Source organism: Sardina pilchardus, chromosome 21, assembly GCF_963854185.1.
Source record: "Sardina pilchardus chromosome 21, fSarPil1.1, whole genome shotgun sequence".
Classification (NCBI taxonomy): domain Eukaryota; kingdom Metazoa; phylum Chordata; class Actinopteri; order Clupeiformes; family Clupeidae; genus Sardina; species Sardina pilchardus.
The window spans coordinates 11,955,065-11,973,687 of NC_085014.1; the positions used below are offsets into that span (position 1 = coordinate 11,955,065).

The window sequence follows — 18,623 nt, forward strand, 5'->3', positions numbered from 1 at the left end:
GAAAAGGCAGGAAAATAACTACTATAGACAAATGATTAAAGAAAGGAGCTCATGGAGCTCAATAAAAGCACTGCACACTTAGTAGTAGAACCAATTAGTAATTAAGTATAATTAAATCAACGGTCTTCTCTTGTGTAATACCATAACAAGTTTGCAGCGTTACACAGTTATAGGCCTACATGTGCAATGGAGAAAAGAAGGGAGGCAGTTACCTGAAGGACTCTGAGTACGCGGTCTTGGCAGGCTAGAATGGGCACAGTTCGGCCCACAGTCTCCACTGGCAGGCACACAATGTCGTTGATTTTGTCGCCGGACAAGTAGTAGTCCTGATCTTTACAGTCAAGGTAATGGTTGTAGATGTAGCTGGCACACACGAAAAGATCAGCCCCGGAAACGTGCCTGTAAAAAACAATGCAATTTATACATTCAGTTACATTACATCAACACCTCTCATTACGGAGTAACATGTTCAACATCTTTGGACATACAACAAACCGGTGCTTTGGGGTTAATACTGTAACCATTAAAGGCTGTTGAATGGTGCACAGGTGGCCTGTTGATTTGAATGGTGAATGGTGAACAGGTGGCCTGTTGATTTGGTGCGTTTTAAATGGCCTCAAGAATGGTTACAGTTAACCCCAAAGTACCAACACACCAGCTATCCCTTCTTCTTAATGCAGCTATGATAAGAAAAACCAGTGCCACTTGATTGGGAAATTGTTCAATAGTGAATACAAGTGAATACTGCTCACTCACATGGCATTTATAGTCTCTGTCAGATTGGCTTCAAATGACAGGAACTGCTTTCCCTTCTTGGTGAAGCCTCTGACTTCAGAGCCACAAGACACAAAGATCTTCTCCTGAGGAGTCCCCTGCGCTCCGCCCAGCTCCAGCCTGGATATCTTTTGGCTTGGCAACGTCTTAAACACAGGCTGCATGAAACAGATGACCACACAAGATCAGATTTAGCAGCAACATTGATTTGACTATGTTTCTACTGTGCATAACTGCTAAATGAGATACTGTACCCACCACTGCCTCTCCCTTTTTCATCCCAAAGCATGTCAGCACACCATCATGATCTGCCACTGCCACCTGACACAAAAAAATGGGGTTAGGTCAGTCTTCAGTGAGCAGAGAATCAACAAACGCTGCATTATACTTCAGGCTGAAAGGGGGTCAGTACTCAGTAGGCTTATTCACTGACTACATGCAACACAGTTGACTGATGTATCTCACGTGAACAGTTACATATGGTGACTGCCACGGTTGGCTAAATGGATTACAAGTGCTCAGTAGAAGTTAGTGCAATGATTTATTCACTGTTGAATACAACACAGTTACCTTTTGAGTAGCTTTGCGTCCTATCGCAGGCAGCAGTCTCATTGTTTTCTGAGAGGTCACTCCAACCTGCAGAAAGAGTTTGACTAATGTTAATGTTACTACCCAATTTTAGGAACTTTGACTCAAACTAAACTTTTCATAGGTAGCTAACGTTACTAACACTAGATATCAAGAGATGTGGCTTCAACCTCTCCTTCAACAGGAAAGAGTATTTGCCACATTGCATACGTACCGTTCATTTATTTGTGCAACTATTCAACGGATAATGTTAGCAAGTCATTGTCCGTTAATAATTTGGCGAAAATCAGCTGTTCATATTAGCCATGTTAGCGGCCAGTCTTAGCGGCAGCATACAAAGTTACGTTAATGCAGTAATGCTAATGTTGCATAGCCTTGTGAATCACAGCAAATAAAGGTAACGTTACTTACCTGCACATAATCAACATGATTCAAGTTTATTTCCATCTTTACAGAACGATACTTCTTCTTGCTATCTAACGTTAATGATTATATTAGTGGCTGTTTGCCTGAAAAAAAGTCACGTCTTTACATTTAAGTTAACGGTGTAAATGCAACGATAAGCATACGCAAGGCTATTTAGTCAGTCATTCAACTCATCCCGTTCGAATCGAGAGACATCTTCTGACAGTGGATTAACATCGGGATTAGCAGGTTGCCAGTTTGTAAGTAAGCCAGTTTAGTTTAGCTAGCAGCTAACGTTAGCCAGACACTTCATAGCCATCTGGTCAGCGAGGATGTAAAAGAAGGCACATTCCGCCTTGCAACAGCTACCTCCGTCACTAGAAGCTACCGTTACATATGAAGCAACGTATTATATTTACATGTCGTTCGCTAAACATATGTAATATAAGTTATGCCACTTCAGAGCATGATTTTCGTTGACTGTAGCTCCCTTTGCTAGCCTAAACAGGTCTCCCCATGCTCAAACAAGGAGGTGGTTGCCATGGTGAAACTGTAGGGCACGTTCAAGCCAGCACTAGAAGGTAGATTCTAGGCAACAAGTGGGGACGCATTGGAGAACCACGAAGATCATTATCAGCAACCCAAAGCAGTTTCTTTTTCTTTAGAATACACCCTAACATTTAAATGGTTTGTAAACCTCAGTCATTATGAAGTAATATTTAGGCTTGCTTTATACATAGGCCTATGTGAAAATCGCCTGTGCAGTTTGACCACTAGAGTGCAGTATTATGTAAAAACGGGTCCTCGGTTGGATCCACTGTCACCAGTGTAGGCCTAGGCTAGCCTAGCCTACTCTACTAATCTCAAAATAACTGGTTTGAAATGTCGGCTATAAGATAACGTCAGATATCCCAAATCGTTAACAATGACAATTATTTATGAAAAGATTTTTTTCTAGAGCTGGAGATGTAGCCTAACATTAACAAAGAGACAAAATGGGAACAGTTAGGCTACAATTCAGTGCCTGCATGCCTGAGCTGGATATGGATGGCAGTTCTTCCTCAATTTTCACTCCACAGTATTGAACCATAAATTATTAATACACTGGTAGTTATATGTAAGTTTCAGAATAATTTATAAGCCTATTATTTGTAGGTGTTGTTGTCCATACTTTCAACAAATAACTAGATATAGTAGGCTATAGGCTAAGCCTTTGCATTAGTCATGCATTCAATACTATTGACCTACTAGGAGTGAAAGTAATTTTGCTTTGACTACAAGTGATGACATCTCAGCAGCTGGTGCCAGGTTCTCTGTGTGTGTCTGTGTAGGTGTGTGTGTGTGTGTGTGTGTGTGTGTGTGTGTGTGTGTGTGTAGGTGTGTGTGAGTGTGTACACACCACCAATTGATGAATCGGGAGCATGTTTGCTTTAGGCATCAGAGGGGGTGGAGACACCAGCTGTGAGACAACACACACACAGCCTTTTACTCTGCCTAGACGCTGCAAGGTGAGGGGTATGCTTTCCATCGCGGCACACACGACCCTCACTGCACAACACACAGCGGAAACAAGAGCAAGAACCACCACTACACAGAGCATGGAGCTCCACACACCCGCACTCTCACAGCTCCACACCACACCTGTGCCATGCCTTCCTCTTCTTCTTCTTCTTCTTCTTCACTGAGGCACCGTCGGAGGGGCAGCTTAGTGCGGACGTCAGCGGAGACTTCATGCCTTCCCCCCAGAGGTTCCTGGTGGCGTCCACCTCCCTGCCCATGGCGGTGAGCTGGGGCTGGAATCTGACCATCTACCTGGGGCTGTGCTCGCTGCTGCTGCTGCTGATGGGGCTGCTGCTGTGGATGGTGCTGAAGCAGCTCAGGAACTCGGTGGGGGGCTCCGCGCTGCAGCCCTGCAGGTCGGTCCGGGAGCCTCACTCTCAGGGACCCGTGCGGGAGCACGTCCTCTGAAGGCGGGTGAAACGATGTGGCAACCATGGCAACCGTTGTCCCCGGGCGGCGAGGAGGAGCGCCAGTCTGATCGGTGCGTTTTTGCCTGGACCTCTCCTGAATCTACTGGTCTGCCTGACGGGAGGATGACACATGTGTGGGGCTGTGTGGCAGTGATTATTATTCATTGCGAGAGACCGGCGTCCATTCACAGATGATTGTTTGTTGCTGTGAGTGATTGAGATTAAGAACTATGTACAGTATAGCCAAATATTGCATGTTGAAAATATGCAAACCCTGTGAAAGAAAGTGGTTTACTTTTCCGGACAGTGATTTCTGCAACTGGGTCAAAACAACTATGTGTATTTTTCCCATGGGTTGGGTTATGGGTTGCTTTATGCAGTGATTATCTTTTGTAACTATTACCCAGAACATCAACGGTAATCTTTTTAAAAATCAATACTAAACACATTCACTATTCTCTGGGTATGTACCTTAAGCAGTTAATATCTTTTTGAGCTCTGGCATAGGTTAGATACTTGTTTTTTTTCTCCTCTTTATACCAGATTTGTTTTGGAGTCTTGGGAGACACGTGGCTGCTCATAGCCTTGTTCTGGAATTGAGGACATAATAAATAACAGGAGCACAACCGACAGCCAACAGGTTTCATTTGCTTCCCCCATGTAAGACTCGGTTTTGTTCTATTTTTAAACCGCATCAATTATTCAAGTTCATTTTTTATTACTGAGCCAGATAGACACAATATAACTTACTGAAATACAAACAATCAATCACAATGTCACTTTAGACCTGCATAACTGTTTACAGGTGTTTGTACTGGGCAGTCGGCAACCCTGTATATATTTGTCATAATATGTGTTTACGTTTATGGTATTTAGCAGATACTTCTGTTCAAAGCGATTTACACATCTTAACATTGCATCGTAACAATAAATTGAGAATAAAAACAAACTCAACTCAGTATAGATACTGCATACTTTGTTCTTGTTTCTCATTTTGGTTCAAACAAATGTATGCTGCATGAAGTCAACAGAGTGAAAGAAGAGAATGAGAGATGAGTGAAGCTTATTTTTCCCAGTAAAGAGAAAGGGACTGACTTAAGAGTGAATTAATCAATCGATGTCAAGCGCAGGTCAAAGGTTAACGAGTTTCAGTGGCCTAGTGGGCTCATGATGCAAAATCAACCATCAGGTGCTTGAACATTCATCTTCAGCCTACCTCTCAGCTCTTGGGTCACGTAGGACTCAAGGCGTTATGAAGACTTCCTCAAAGCAATTTACAGCCAGCATGAAACCCAATGAGTTTGGCTACCGCAAAGAGAACTGTGTAGATAAGATTGCAGTCATCTGAGTTATGAAGTGACTGGTGATGTAAAATCAATAGTTCATTTTTAAATGCTAATGACGCAATATGAATGCCTTTCAGAAGAGTGATGTGAGGGTCCGTTCAGTTTGTGCAACGCAGGCAGAGCCCTTGAGTTATGTGTGTTTGCTGTATTTCAATTGGTGGATGGAAAATGTGTGTAGAGGGGATTCAGAATGGCTGCAGCAAGTACACAGAAACACTCTTTCTCTTCCTCTCTCCTCCCTCTCTTCCTCGCTCTCTCTCTCTTTCTTTCTCTCTCTCTCCCTCTCACACACACACACACACACACACACACACATTGATACTATACACACATACAGTACAGGGATAGGGAGAGGTTTAGAGGAAGAGGAAGATTAACAGGTGAGTGAGGACTCCTGTCATGGCTTCTTCATCCAGGGGGCTTAATAATGGCCGTGGTGTAACCTTTCCCAAGTCTTCATTACCTCCCATGCACCGGCACCTACCCCCGGGGACCCCTGCTGTTGTGTCTGGATATTACTCAGGATGTACACACCACAGCAGCAGCAAGTGTCAGTGTCTACGCGGTGTGATAGTGTAAAATGGGGATTGTTCTGATTTTATTTTTTAGTTGTGTTTCTTTATTCATGTTAGTGTCTATGTACAATGTTTAACATAAGTGTTGCCATTGGATGCATCTGATCCATCAACTGAGCCATTTATGACAATTCATGTGCTTTGTTTTGTAAATAAGTATCCATCCACATCATCATGGGTACAGAGTAATTTATCTGTGAACATGCTCAGTGGCGTAATATAACTCTGATGTTCTCCGCAAGCTGTTTCACTGTTATTAAGTAATACAACACTGTCATTCGAATTGATACGGAAGGTCGATATTGGATATTGGTCGATATAAGAGGAGCGTTACTCATAAGTCAGAGTGGAATACAAAACATTACTTTTCAGGAAGACAGTTATTAGGTCCATGAATCCTTTTTCGTTGAGTGCCCAATTGAATTTCTTCTAAGCTCTGGCTCGAACTCACATCACCATCACACCCCAAAGACAGCTGAATAATAAAAACATACCACCCAACCACATCTGAGATTCAAACTCAAGTCTAATCCAATTTCATCAATCATTTTAGCTTGCTGCACCAGGGACTCTTCCATCTCCACCCATGACATATCCCTGGATGTCATAAAACTCAGTCTCTTTTGCATAGAAAGTATAGCATAGAAAGCATGTTGGAGGCAAAGGGGTTTGAGGATGGATGTGACTCCCCCTCCCCATGAATCATGTGGGGCAAAGCAGGCTGACCAGGCTCTGTTTATTATGATGAGCCATCTCTGGAAAGGCAGGGTAAATAATATTCCTGCTATTGATTATATGCTGAGAGGAGGGGGGGTAGAGAGAGTGACGAAATGCTGAGGTAGGGTGAACTTAAACTGAACTCTGTGAGGGTAAAGTTTGATAAGGTGCAGAAGAGGTCGTCTGAGAACTCTCCAATGCTACACTTGTGGAGAATGTAGGCTGGCTTATTTTCCAATACAGATATCCCCAGGCTTGTTTACTGTAATTGGGATCTGTCTTTTCGGAATTGGCTATTTCTTTAATAGAGTTTTACAACGTATCGTGTTATAGTGGAATATACACTGTAGGCTACACGCTGTGTAGGCTGCAATGTGTGGGGTGATGGCAAAATAGTGAACTTTCAGTGAAAGAGGAATGGCGATTGAGGTTGGCATGGCGTCTGAGATGTACGATAATACTTACGATAAGAGAAACACGAGAAGGTTCTTTTTGTTTCACTATTTCCTTAGAGGTGCTCACTTTAATTAATGACCGATGTGTGTTTCTCTCTCTTTCTCTCTCTCTCTCTCTCTCTCTCTCTCTCTCTGTGTGTGTGTGTGTGTGTGTGTGTGTTTGTGAGAGAGAGAGAGAGAGAGAGAGAGAGAGAGAGAGAGAGAGAGAGAGAGTGCGCGCACGCGCGCGCTGCAGTGTATTGCGCTTATCTTGGGATTGATGCTGGAATTAGCGATGACAGTGATAAGAGACTATCATGCTACTGTCGAACTGTCACCTCGAAAATGGTCATGAGTCCCTGAAGTGTGATGAAGTAGCCTTAAACTTGCAATTGTTTTTGCTTTCAGTTTACAACGTCAAAGAATTTAGCTCCGCCGTCTTTATCAGTGTTTTTTGTTTCCAATGCGTGCAATTATACAGGATTATACATCTTAAAGCATACATCTTTAACACATACTAGTAATATAGACATTTTGGTACTTTATTTTAATTTGATTAGTTTCCCGTCTTTCTCAAATCGCAACTTATGTAGCCTACCTAATATAACTTCAACGCCCTACTAAATGACTTTTGAAATCGTTCAAATGACTTTCGAAATATTTCAGTCGAACAAGGACATCCTCCAGGTAACGGCTGAGCAATAATACGTCATCGCTAACGACAGCCAGTGGCGTCCCATATGAAGTATGGGGTGGAGAAGAAAATGCAAATAGCAAAAAGTTTTCATGCTCAGAGAAGTTACCCCTGCTGCTAGAGTTACGACGAGGTCACTTACTTTCTCTGCAGGTAAGACACTTGTTTCTCTCAATCTTATGAATTGTGTGAAGATGGGTCAAATGTTATTGCATTAGACTAATAGCCTACAGATTCATACAACTTTTGATGGCAGGCATAAAATATGTTATGTTTTAATATTCAAAGTTGGTTTGTGGTTTGCATTTCTTTGTGAGCTTTGATCTAATTTGTGATCTTTAATGTCATTTCACAACAGCATCCCAGTCCAGAAAAACTAAATTCTAAAATGGTAAGTAACTCCACAACCTCATTCTAAACTATCAAAATGCAGATTTACGGTGAGTGTTGCCTCTCCAGAAGCATACATTTACAATGTATGTGTACACCTTCACAGTAAAAGGCAATGAACGCTGAAACCATCCTGCAGTATATTAAAGGAGAGAGCACCTAAGTGTGTAAAAGCCCTCACGAGCCAGTGCTGTGTGGATGACCTTACCTCACAAACTCCATTTTATTACCATGTTGTTGCGGAGTCAATAGAGAAATGGTACAGACTATTGATCGTTCTGAAGGATGTGTCCTTTATCTGCCTTAATGTCCACTGCTGGATGGGAGAAAGAAAACAGTTAGATCACAAAGGCAGGCAGGATAAGATGGTCTTCACTTGTCTGTGAAGCGAGTAGCTTACACTATGTGGCTATGTGTCTCATTGAAAAATAGTCTCGTACTTGCTATATGAAAAATATTTTTTTAGCTCATAATTTTGTGTCTTCTGGCCGTGGAGCATCAAAATCCTTGGACTGGGACACCTGACTCTTGTTAATTAGACTCAAACTGCTGTTTCCCAGTCAGTCATGACCGAGGGTATCAGCTCTCTGGTGACTTAGAAAAAAGGGGTCGTCGGGAGGGTGGCTCAGATTACTGTACAGTTGAGACCAGGTGCGAGAGAGAGAGAGAGAGAGAGAGAGAGAGAGAGAAACTCAAGGTAGATGTACACAGTATCTCTAACAAACAACGCATCCTGCTTAAGGAATACAGTCACCAGCCATTCAGTGTAAACACAACAGGCCTTGGGATTACTGTAATGAGGCATATCAGATACAGTACAGCAGAGTACTTTTCATACAGTACTTTTCATGTAGATATAGAGATAGACTAGTAATGTAGAGTTAATGATCTTGTACTTTTTGTTTGGTTTGTTTCTGTTTCATCAAAAAAAAACCATTGCCAGACATTTATGATCAGTTTATACCAACATAATATGATACATGACCATTTCCTCAGCTTCTATCTCTTTCATCGGCATCGGGCAGCAGTGATATTTCTAACAAACAGGTTTATAACAAACGGGGGGGGGGGGGGGGGTGGAGCATCTGGTTAAGACGGGCGCATCTGTGCACGGCAACACTGGCCGAGGGGGTGGAGACGTAATGGTGTCATAACTCACAGCTGGCTTATCCAGGCTTTTGGTGAAAACAGCATGATTTTCTAAAGCAGTTTTTCCCTCCCTCTCTCTGTCTTGTTGTCTTAGTAAGGTCAAATTGTCTAGTTAAGTTTTAGCTGCATTTCTCTGGCTGCAACATTTTGAACTGATATGCATGAACATAATTTCTCTACAATGTAGCACCTAACTGAAATATAGATGCACTTACTGTTCCCTGTTCATTTGTTAGGACTGTGTGGACTGGGGCTAATGTGAATGATGTCTAAGTGAATGATGTTGGCAGTGATTGGTATGCTTTTACTGGAAATACTCTCCATTGATTCTGAAAGTCACTGTATTTGTCTTTGTCATGCAGGAATCGAGAGGCAGTGTGAAGCCATTTGTCCACTTCAATGCTAAGCAGGATGCAGAGTTGCTCTACAAGGCAATGAAAGGACTTGGTGAGACATCTCAAGTTGTTAAAGATTTTTTTTTATTATTTTGGCGAGGAAAACATTGAGCATGTGTGTGTGTGTATGTATGGTTGTTGTGTTTGTGTGTGTGTGGTTGGATGGGTGTGTCTGTGTAAGAGAGAGAGAGAGAGACGGGCAGACACACCAACAGGAGTGACATCATGTAATTATATCTAAATGGTCAAGACTGTTAGATCAATAACAAGCATGTGTGATTGACACACACTTGGACAAGTGAGTCAATGAGGGAGAAGGATGGAGAGATGGAAGGAGAGTGAGGATTGAATGATAGAAAAGCAGAAATACAGTAGTTACATAAATTCAGAAGGTTCACTAATTTCTAATTCACTAATTTCTAATTTCTAACACGTGTGCGTGTGTGTGTGTGTGTGTGTGTGTTGCGTATGTTATGTTTATACCATTTTCACCCAGAGAGCCACCCCTGGTAACACTAGAGCAATGGTACTGAATGGAAAGTTGTGATGCCCTCGTTCTCATTTCCAACCCATTTCAAGTAGCAGACATTATCAGCAATGCAATAGTAAACTCCAACTGATAACGTCAGCTGATACCAGTTGATCCAGTGTACTAGTGGCAGATACTTTCAGCGGCATCCAGCATTAGGTTACTGGGCAGAGCACAGCGCGCAAAAACTAGCTGAAACACACTGTTATCCAAAGCTCTTCTCAAAGGTTTTTTTTTTTATTATTTACAACCGTATGGCTTCCTACAGGAACGGATGAAGACACCATCCTGATGCTCCTGACTTCGCGCTCCAATGACCAGAGGCAGGAAATCAAGGCGGCGTACAAGAAATCCCACGGCAAGGTGAGTCCAGCCAAGCCAGCGCTGTGCGGCACGCCTATATACGAGCTGCCCACTCCAAAAGCCTCTCCACTCAGACAGAGCTCCACTGAGTCCCTACTAGTCCCTGGTCCCTGCATGTACAGGGCATTTCCACAGATGCCCAGAGGCGGTGTGGACACTGTGGTATGTGAGACACACAAGGATCAAAGGGATTGAGAAAGATTTCTGTGTTTCCAGTGTGTGATTGTGTGTGTGTGTGGTATTTGTGTGTGTGTGTGTGTGAGCGTGTGTGGTGTGGTGTGTGTGTGTGTGTATGTGTGTGTGTGTGTGTGTGTGTGTGTGTGTGTGTGTGTGTGTGTGTGTGTGTGTGTGTGTGTGTGTGTGTGTGCGCGCACACACGCCCGTGTGTGTGTGAAGAAGCATCAAACCTCCAACTGGGCCTGACATCTAATGAGGACGAACACAGTCCCCAGCTCCCCCCGCCGTCCATTAAGATAACTCATGTCTCTCAACGCCCCACCCGCCCTACCATCTCTCCCTCACGGACAAGTAATGAACATAGATTAAAATAAACAAATCAATTCGAGACAAGCAGTTTGAGCAACACAGTATGAGTGTCTAGGCAGTTTTGAAATATACCACCACTGGCAAGGGATTTGCAGGGATCAACCAGCCATAGAGAGCCTCAGGGATTGCTCAGTTGACAATATTTCACAACAAGTTTTGGAGGCTGAGGTTTCAGTCGATGCTCATGCACTGGCTTTGCTTGTGAAATTTAGGGTTGCATTGCTCATAGCAACTCATAGAGTTATACTGCTTAGAGGGGATTTCTGTCTTGGAATTTAAACATGGAAACCTGTCAACATGGCATGTTTTTTGAAACTCTTCACACCTGGTGGCAGGAATAGCCACTGGATTGTGTAATGACTGGATTGTGTTAATGACCGCAGATTAGCACAGACTTTGTTTTTAGGGGTTGAGATATTCACATTTTTGTGCACACAATAACTGGAGCAGAATATTAAAAAATGCTCGTCCATTCCCCAGTAAACAGTATTGGGTTTCAACTGTCTTCCAGGACCTTGTTAAAGATTTAAAGTCTGAGCTGGGTGGAAAGTTGGAGGATCTCATCCTGGCTTTAATGGCCCCTCCGGCTTCCTACGACGCTAACGAGCTACACAAAGCCATAAAGGTAAAAGCAGCCGAGAGTGCTCCCAGCTCTTTTTTCATTCCAATCCTGTCATCCCCTGTCACCATTTTATCACGATTCTGTTCCATTTTCCTTTCCTTTTTGCTCTGATAACGTATTAATTAATATAAATAAAAAAAAAAATGAATAGGATTTGATAGACACTAACTGTCCTCTATCAGGACAGTTAGTGTCTATCAAATCCTATTCATGTTTTTTTTTTTCTTCTGGTGAACTTTGTATAATCCTGGTGTCTGCAATTCTCTGTGACTGTGACTAGCCAATTCAAATGCAAAAAGAAATGAACAAATATATCACGCTATAGCCCCCATCACAAAAGTCCTGCCGATAATTCCAGTCTACCTCCATCCCCTGATTGTTGCAGGGAGCAGGAACGGAGGATAAGGTCCTGATTGAGATCTTGGCCTCCAGAACGCCAGAGGAGATGAGGGAAATCATCAAGGCATACAAAAAAGGTATCGATGTAGTGAACAGACGGTCCTACTACCACCCACCCCACACCCACATACACACACACACCAGACACACCACACACACACACACACACACACACACACACACACACACACACACTCACACAATCAGACACTGGACAGAGTTCTACTGATCGGATCTGGTGACCTTGCGTGTGAAAGCATTAGGGGAGTCCTCACCTTTTTCGAGTCTTGTGTAAAACTAGCCAGCCAAAAGAATTAAGGTTTCTCACCTCAAGCTCTGTGGTTAGAGACCCGAGGAAACTGACCCGCCTTTACTTGTCAAATATGCATGCTGAGGTATCGGGAGGTGACCCCAGGTACCCCTTTTGATCAACATATCTAAACCATCAGGCAAACTGTCTGATGGACTACTGGATGTAGCTTAGTTAAATAGTCACATGAAGCTTCACATGTATTATCTGTGCATCTGCAGAGAACTGTGCGTGAATTGTGCCAGAGTAAAAAAAAAATTCTGAACCTCTGAATGTTCCTTTGTTCCAAAGGGCTTTGATGGTGTGTTATTAAACAGGAACTCGGACTTAGAAATGACAGGACAGTTTTGCTTGTCATAATCGCTCGTTAGCTTATGCGTAAAGTCTTGTTAGAGGAGGATTTCAGTGCCATTAACAGCCGAAATACAAAGCTCCTCTCATAACAACATGATAAGTCACGTCCGACCCCGAGACTAAAGACTAAGCCTTTGAGATCACCTGACACTGTCACCAGAGAGGGTGGAAAAGCCGTAATTTATGCAAGCTAATTGGATCCTGCCTGGCGACCTTTCATAAAACACAACGTGCCCAATTGAGGCGGATTGAAGCCATTAACGCCTCTTGTCAGCGATAAGTGTGAGAGGATTTATCATGGCCATTGTCTCATGTTTCACACACCCACACCCGCAGACCACGGCAGCAAGCTGGAGAAGGACATCATGGACGACACGTCTGGCCACTACCAGAGGATGCTCGTGATTCTCCTCCAGGTAAGAGGAGAGGGCAGCGGGGAATCAGAGAGGGGGCAGCCAAAGAAGGAGACTGACAGAGGAGAAGAAAAGAGAAGAAAATAGAAAGAGGCGAACAAAAGGAGAGGTGTGCAGAAATAAAGAGTGAGAGAGAGAGCGAGAGAGAGAAAGAGGGAGGGAGGGAGGGAGGAGGGGAGAAAATCAAGGCTAAGGTGTCGGCAAGGGGATCAAGAGTGATGGAGTGAGAGAGAAGGAGAAAAGGAAGCACAGCAGGGGAGGAGGAGAGCAGGAGCGAAAGAGCAGGGGAGCGTGCGAGGAGAGCGAGAGAAAGAGAGAGAGAGAGAGAAAGAGAGCGCGCGACAGGATGACAAGAGAGACAAAAGAGGTGGCCCGTCCCGCGCTGGTAATGAGAGTGGCGCCCTGATGTCACTGGCGAGTAATTAAAGGTGCAGTGGCGGAATGAAGCGCTCCTCAGGTGGACGGGGCCGCGCGGAACTCAATATCCGCCAGGGTGACCGGGGGGGGGGGGGCTGTCGCCGCCCGTCAACTCATCAAGTCGTCTGCAGAAAACAGGCACCCTCCTCCATCACTCACGCCCGCTGATGGACTGACCTTTCTCTCTCTCTCTCTCCCCTTCCCTCTCTCTATCTCTCTCTCTATCTCTCCCTCTCTCTCTCTCTTTCTCTCTCTCTCCACCTCTCTCTCTCTTTCTCTCTCTCTCTCTCTCACTCTCTCACTCTCTCCACCTCTCTCTGGTCCACTCAGGCGACGAGGGAGGAAGGTGTGGATGAGGCGGCAGTGGAGAAGGACGCACAGGTATGTATGAGGCTCACACCTCACTCGGCAGAGCCATGAAATAGTAATGGATGCCGGAGGGCGACACAATCTACGTCAACCTACACACTATACCCACACACAGCCTACACGCTATGTCCACACACAACCTTGCATGATCCAGAGCCAAAAGATGAACAGCTGCGCTCCCTGAACGTTTTTTAGGGGTAGACTTCCTATAAGAGACCCAGGCACTTCAACATTTTATAAAAGTTGCTTGAGATAGGTAGCCCCAACTTTTACGGCACACACAAAAATCTTACTTGCGGCTGGCCTTGGCAAGTGTAATGTCTACCAGTAGGGGGCGTGCTGTGATTTTTGGGAAGGACTGATGATGTGTCTGTGCTAATCTGCCTGGCAGGATCTGTACTCTGCGGGAGAGAAAAAGGTTGGCACAGACGAGGACAAGTTTGTCAACATCCTCGGCAACCGGAGCATCGAGCACCTGCGTAAAGGTATATTTGTGTGTGTGTGTGTGTGTGTGTGTCTGTGTGTGAGTGTGCATGCATGTATGTATGTATGTATGTATGTATGTATGTATGCATGTGTGTTTATATGTATGTTTAGTTTTAAGATCAAATATCACCTGTTATGCAAAACAACATCTGACAAAATTCAATTCAAATTTTTTTCTTTTTTTTTTATAATTATATTTATTTGGGATTTTCTTTCGCACATCAGTACAGTTTTTTAAATCAACATAATTCATGTTCAAATTTTTTTTCAATTCAAGCTTATTGTCATATACTCATAAAAAGAATTTATAAGTAATGAGATTCATTGTGCTCAAGTGTCCAGAAATAAAACAACCATGTGTATGTGCATGTCTAGTGTTTGAAGCGTACAAGAAGGTCGCTGGGCATGACATTGAGGACAGCATCAAGAGAGAGTGTACAGGGAACCTGGAGAAGGTGTTGCTGGCTGTGGGTAAGAGGGCACTCAGGCTATATACACCATATCTGGTATCTGCACACCTACTCCTGTAAACGTCAACATGACCGGTCTTAGATTACACCGTTAGAAAACCAAGAGGACCACATATGGCTCGTATCCATTAACCATAGCCGTTAACAAAACACAACACTTCAGGAGGACCTGAAACCTGAAACAGATCCATTTTGTTTTTGTCTTCTTATGTTAATTCAGTATTGTGACATGTGTTTTGTCTTGTCTCCCTTTTTAGCGAAATGTGTCAAAAGCGTTCCAGCCTACTTCGCTGAAAGCCTCGGTGACAGCATGAGTGTAAGGATCTGCGGAACACACATAAACGTTTCACACATTCACATTTCACATTTCACACATTCACAACGTTTCAGTCATAGACCTTCCTCAGGTGACTTGCCATAACGCCATAGGAAGAAACCTGCTTCTCACAGTGGGCTCTGCAAATCCAATATAACGGGAAAACATGCAGAACATTCTCTTCAGAAATCTCCTATTGACAGGGACCTATATAAAGTAGCTAAGTATGCATTTGAGAAAGCTGTCACTAAGGCTAAGGCGGACTACAGACGCAAACTTGAGAACAAACTCAGTAGCAATGACAGCAGAGGAGTGTGGGAAGGCTTGAAGCAAATTACTAACTGCACAAGCACAACACCAGGGGTCAGTGATGACAATCCTGAACTTCCTGACAGCCTTAATGAGTTTTACTGTCGTTTTGATCAAGGTAATGCCAGTCACCTCACACAGCCCTGAGAGGGCAACCCCGCCAGCCCTCCTTTTGTCATCAAAGAGGACGAGGTTCGACTGTTACTCAGGAAACAAAACTGTGGGAAAGCTGCAGGCCCTGCCCTGGTACCCTCTGCCACCATTAAGCATTGCACAGTTGAGTTGGCTCCAGTGCTCACACAGATCTTTAACTGGTCATTAAAAGAATGTAGGGTCCCTGTCTGTTATACGTCTGCTGTCATAGTACCTGTGCCTAAAAAGACCAAAATCAGCTGCCTGAATGACTACAGACCAGTGGCCTTAACTCCGGTGGTATACCAATGATACCGGTGATACCGGTGATACCAAACTTCCAGTTTGCATACAGGGCAAACAGGTCTGTTGACGATGCTGTTTCCCTATGTATTCACTCTGTACTACAGCACCTAGAGTCCCCTGGTAATTATGCCAAGATTCTTTTTATAGATTATAGCTCTGCTTTTAACACAATTTGACCCATCAAACTTTTTAAACAACTTCAACAGGCGAGTGTGCACTCTCTCGGTCGTAGGATCCTGGATTTTCTGCTGCGCAGGAAACAAGTGGTAAGAGTAAACAGCAAAACCTCTGGGGTCAGCACTGGCGCCCCTCAGGGCTGTGTCTTGTCCCCCCTACCGTATTCACTGTACACCAATCATTGTGTATCACATACAGACTCAGTCAAGATGTATAAATTCGCAGACAACACAACATTGGTAGGGCTCATCTCTAAGGATGATGATGATGTGGCCTACAGGAAAGAGGTACTCACATTAGTGGAATGGTGTTCCCACCACAAAACTCAAAAACTAGCGACATAGCAACTGCCCCCTTGTGTCCAAAATAGTCTGCTTTGTCTCAGATGATCTGTTTTGTGGAGCTCATAAGAGAGCAGGCTGAAAGTCTTCCTGGTATCTTTACTGTGCGTTCAGACCAAGAGCGACTTGAGCTTCCAAAATCGCTCTGGACGCCCTGTAAAGGACGCCGTGGGAAGCTTGGAAGCTTTGGCCGCTCCTGGCCGCTCTGACGTAGTAGCATTCTATGTTCGTTGCTAGTCGTTTGGTCGCTGAACCGCGTCATAGCTCATTACCATAAAGTTAAACCACTTTCAACTTTCTCTAGTCGCTCAAGACGCCCAAAATGCGACGCCGACGGATTGGTCGCTGCTGGCAGCTGAGAGAAGCTGGCTTCCATTGAAAATGAATGACTTACGGAATCTTTGGAAGCTCAAGTCGCCGGCGGTGTGAACGCACAGTTAGACTGAGCTCCAGTTCTAAACGTAAAGTAAACTGTGCTTGTTTTAACTCTGTGCCCTGTTCTATTAGGGTATGGGCACAGATGACGAGACCCTGATCCGGATCATGGTGTCCAGGAGTGAGGTGGACATGCTGGACATCCGAGCCCACTTCCAGCGCAAGTATCGGAAGTCCCTCCACACCACCATACTGGTGAGGTTGGCAATGAGTTGACAAAGAGGTAGCAATTGACTAGTTGCACTAAAGGTTCTCTGTGAGCTTGTTTATTTCCTGTGGAGCCAGACATGTTTGAACCTGTCGCTATTCTGAATGTAATTAGTGCGTACACAGACTGGGTTGGGTGTTGCATTTAGTGAATTAACATGTTACGATAAAGAAGTACGTGTCGTGTACGCACTAATCTAAAGAGCCTTCAGTGCAACTAGTCAATGAGGCAACACCACATCTTCTCTAGTCCTGAAGACACCTCCATGAAAGACAAACAAGACACACTCCCACTATAGCACAGTCGAGTAGCAGTGAGTCAGTCTGTCTCCGGAGGGATTTCATCAGTCTAGCAGCATAGCGCTTCATACCTCCTTCCCTAGAGGGGGAGATTGAAGCTCTGTACTCTGAGTCATACATGATAACAACAGGTGAAGTGTCTCTATACACCAAGCAACCTGAACCACAACAAATGAATATAGAAATGGCTTTATCTGTGGCTCAGTCTGGGCCAAATTAGTCATATGTGCCCATTCTGCCACTGGCAAGTGTTGCTATTGTGTGTGTGTGTGTGTGTGTGTGTGTGTGTGTGTGTGTGTGTGTGTGTGTACATGCTTTGGTCAGGGATAACTTGGTCAATGATCTCTTCAGGGTGGGACTACATAAAATTACAATTGCATACTCTATACTCAGCAGGGTAGATGACACAGCCTGTATTTTTTTTTCACTAATTCCTTAATGTAATGTTAATTAATTTGTTAATGAATAAGTTGATTAGTTAATTGATGAATTCATTCATGTCCTTGTGCTACAGAAGGAACATGGCACCTCTGACCCGTGTGTGTGTGCTTGTGTTGTCAGGAGGATACGGCAGGGGACTACCAGAAGTCATTGCTCTACCTTTGTGGAGGAACTGACTGATGACATGACCTTTGGGTAAAGGTTTGGTCAGTTGGAAGAGATTCATTCTGAGCTCACTTTCTGTCTGTCATTCCAGATCTTCAAAAATCTCAACTGTTATTGTTCGGTTGCTCTCATGAGACAGTATTTCATAAGAAAACTTTCTCGGAGGCCCTACTGTTTTGACAATATATCATAACATTAATGTATAAGCATTAGTGCATATTCAATTTCCATCAAGTAATTTTACAGTGAAATGATAGCACGTTGTGTTGAAATCTTGAGTAAACAAAAGCTTTTAAAAACTCTGTATGTATCATATTCCATATAACTTCATATCCATTCCGTATTTATCCAGTATGTCACAAATATGAAAAAAAAAAAAAAAACCTGTAGGAATTATAATTGTGAAAAACCTCTCAATTAATAAATACTTGGATTGCACTCAACATGGTGTGTGGTAGTAGCCTGACTCTCGCCAGACCCTTGTAGTTCCGCCATGCTCCACCAGAGGCGTTTCGCTGAGCTCCACACAAGGGTCTGGACGCGAGGGCAATCCAAACCCCTGGGCCAGTGATCAAAAAATAAGCAACCAATCAGGAGCGCCGAAGCGAGTGTTTGATTCAAATAACAATGGCGGCACGCAGCGAGGAGTCTTGTGCTGACATTGATTCTGCTATTTCAACCGTTTTGTCGAATCTATCGAGTATTCATTCTTTAAAAGATTAACAGAGAATAGTTTTGAAGACATTTATTGGTGGCAAGGATGTTTTTACTCTTCTTCC

The 18,623-nt window shown here is 43.8% G+C and overlaps 2 protein-coding genes across 3 annotated transcripts in view; one reads left to right on the forward strand and one right to left on the reverse strand.

The window, feature by feature from the left end:
- bbs7 (Bardet-Biedl syndrome 7) overlaps positions 1-2,278 on the reverse strand; it is a 10,117-nt gene extending 7,839 nt beyond the window's left edge. The window contains exons 1-5 of the mRNA XM_062524402.1: positions 1,774-2,278; positions 1,345-1,410; positions 1,033-1,095; positions 757-932; positions 213-399 (exon numbers count right to left, since the gene is read on the reverse strand). Of these exons, the coding sequence (XP_062380386.1) occupies positions 213-399; positions 757-932; positions 1,033-1,095; positions 1,345-1,410; positions 1,774-1,809 (528 nt within the window). The 5' untranslated portion in view covers positions 1,810-2,278. The remainder of the gene's footprint in view (positions 1-212; positions 400-756; positions 933-1,032; positions 1,096-1,344; positions 1,411-1,773) is intronic.
- Positions 2,279-7,574: 5,296 nt separating this feature from the next.
- Positions 7,575-18,287, forward strand: anxa5a (annexin A5a). Of its 2 annotated transcripts, XM_062525035.1 has the most exons (14): positions 7,575-7,656; positions 7,862-7,894; positions 9,405-9,489; positions 10,235-10,329; positions 11,387-11,500; positions 11,883-11,973; positions 12,897-12,976; positions 13,721-13,771; positions 14,151-14,244; positions 14,621-14,716; positions 14,973-15,031; positions 15,985-16,044; positions 16,804-16,926; positions 17,800-18,287. In XM_062525035.1, exons 2-14 carry the CDS (start codon positions 7,892-7,894, stop codon positions 17,857-17,859), a joined length of 1,011 nt encoding a protein of 336 aa, XP_062381019.1. In that variant the 5' UTR covers positions 7,575-7,656; positions 7,862-7,891; the 3' UTR covers positions 17,860-18,287. The 2 variants fall into 2 exon arrangements, with proteins under 2 accessions (XP_062381019.1, XP_062381020.1); XM_062525036.1 differs by lacking the exon at positions 15,985-16,044.
- The last annotated feature ends 336 nt before the right edge of the window (positions 18,288-18,623 follow it).

Coding starts and splice junctions, on each gene's coding strand:
- anxa5a (XM_062525035.1), top strand. Junction 9,490..10,234: donor CAAGGCAATGAAAGGACTTG/GTGAGACATCTC, acceptor GGCTTCCTACAG/GAACGGATGAAGACACCATC. Junction 15,032..15,984: donor GCCTCGGTGACAGCATGAGT/GTAAGGATCTGC, acceptor CAACTTCAACAG/GCGAGTGTGCACTCTCTCGG.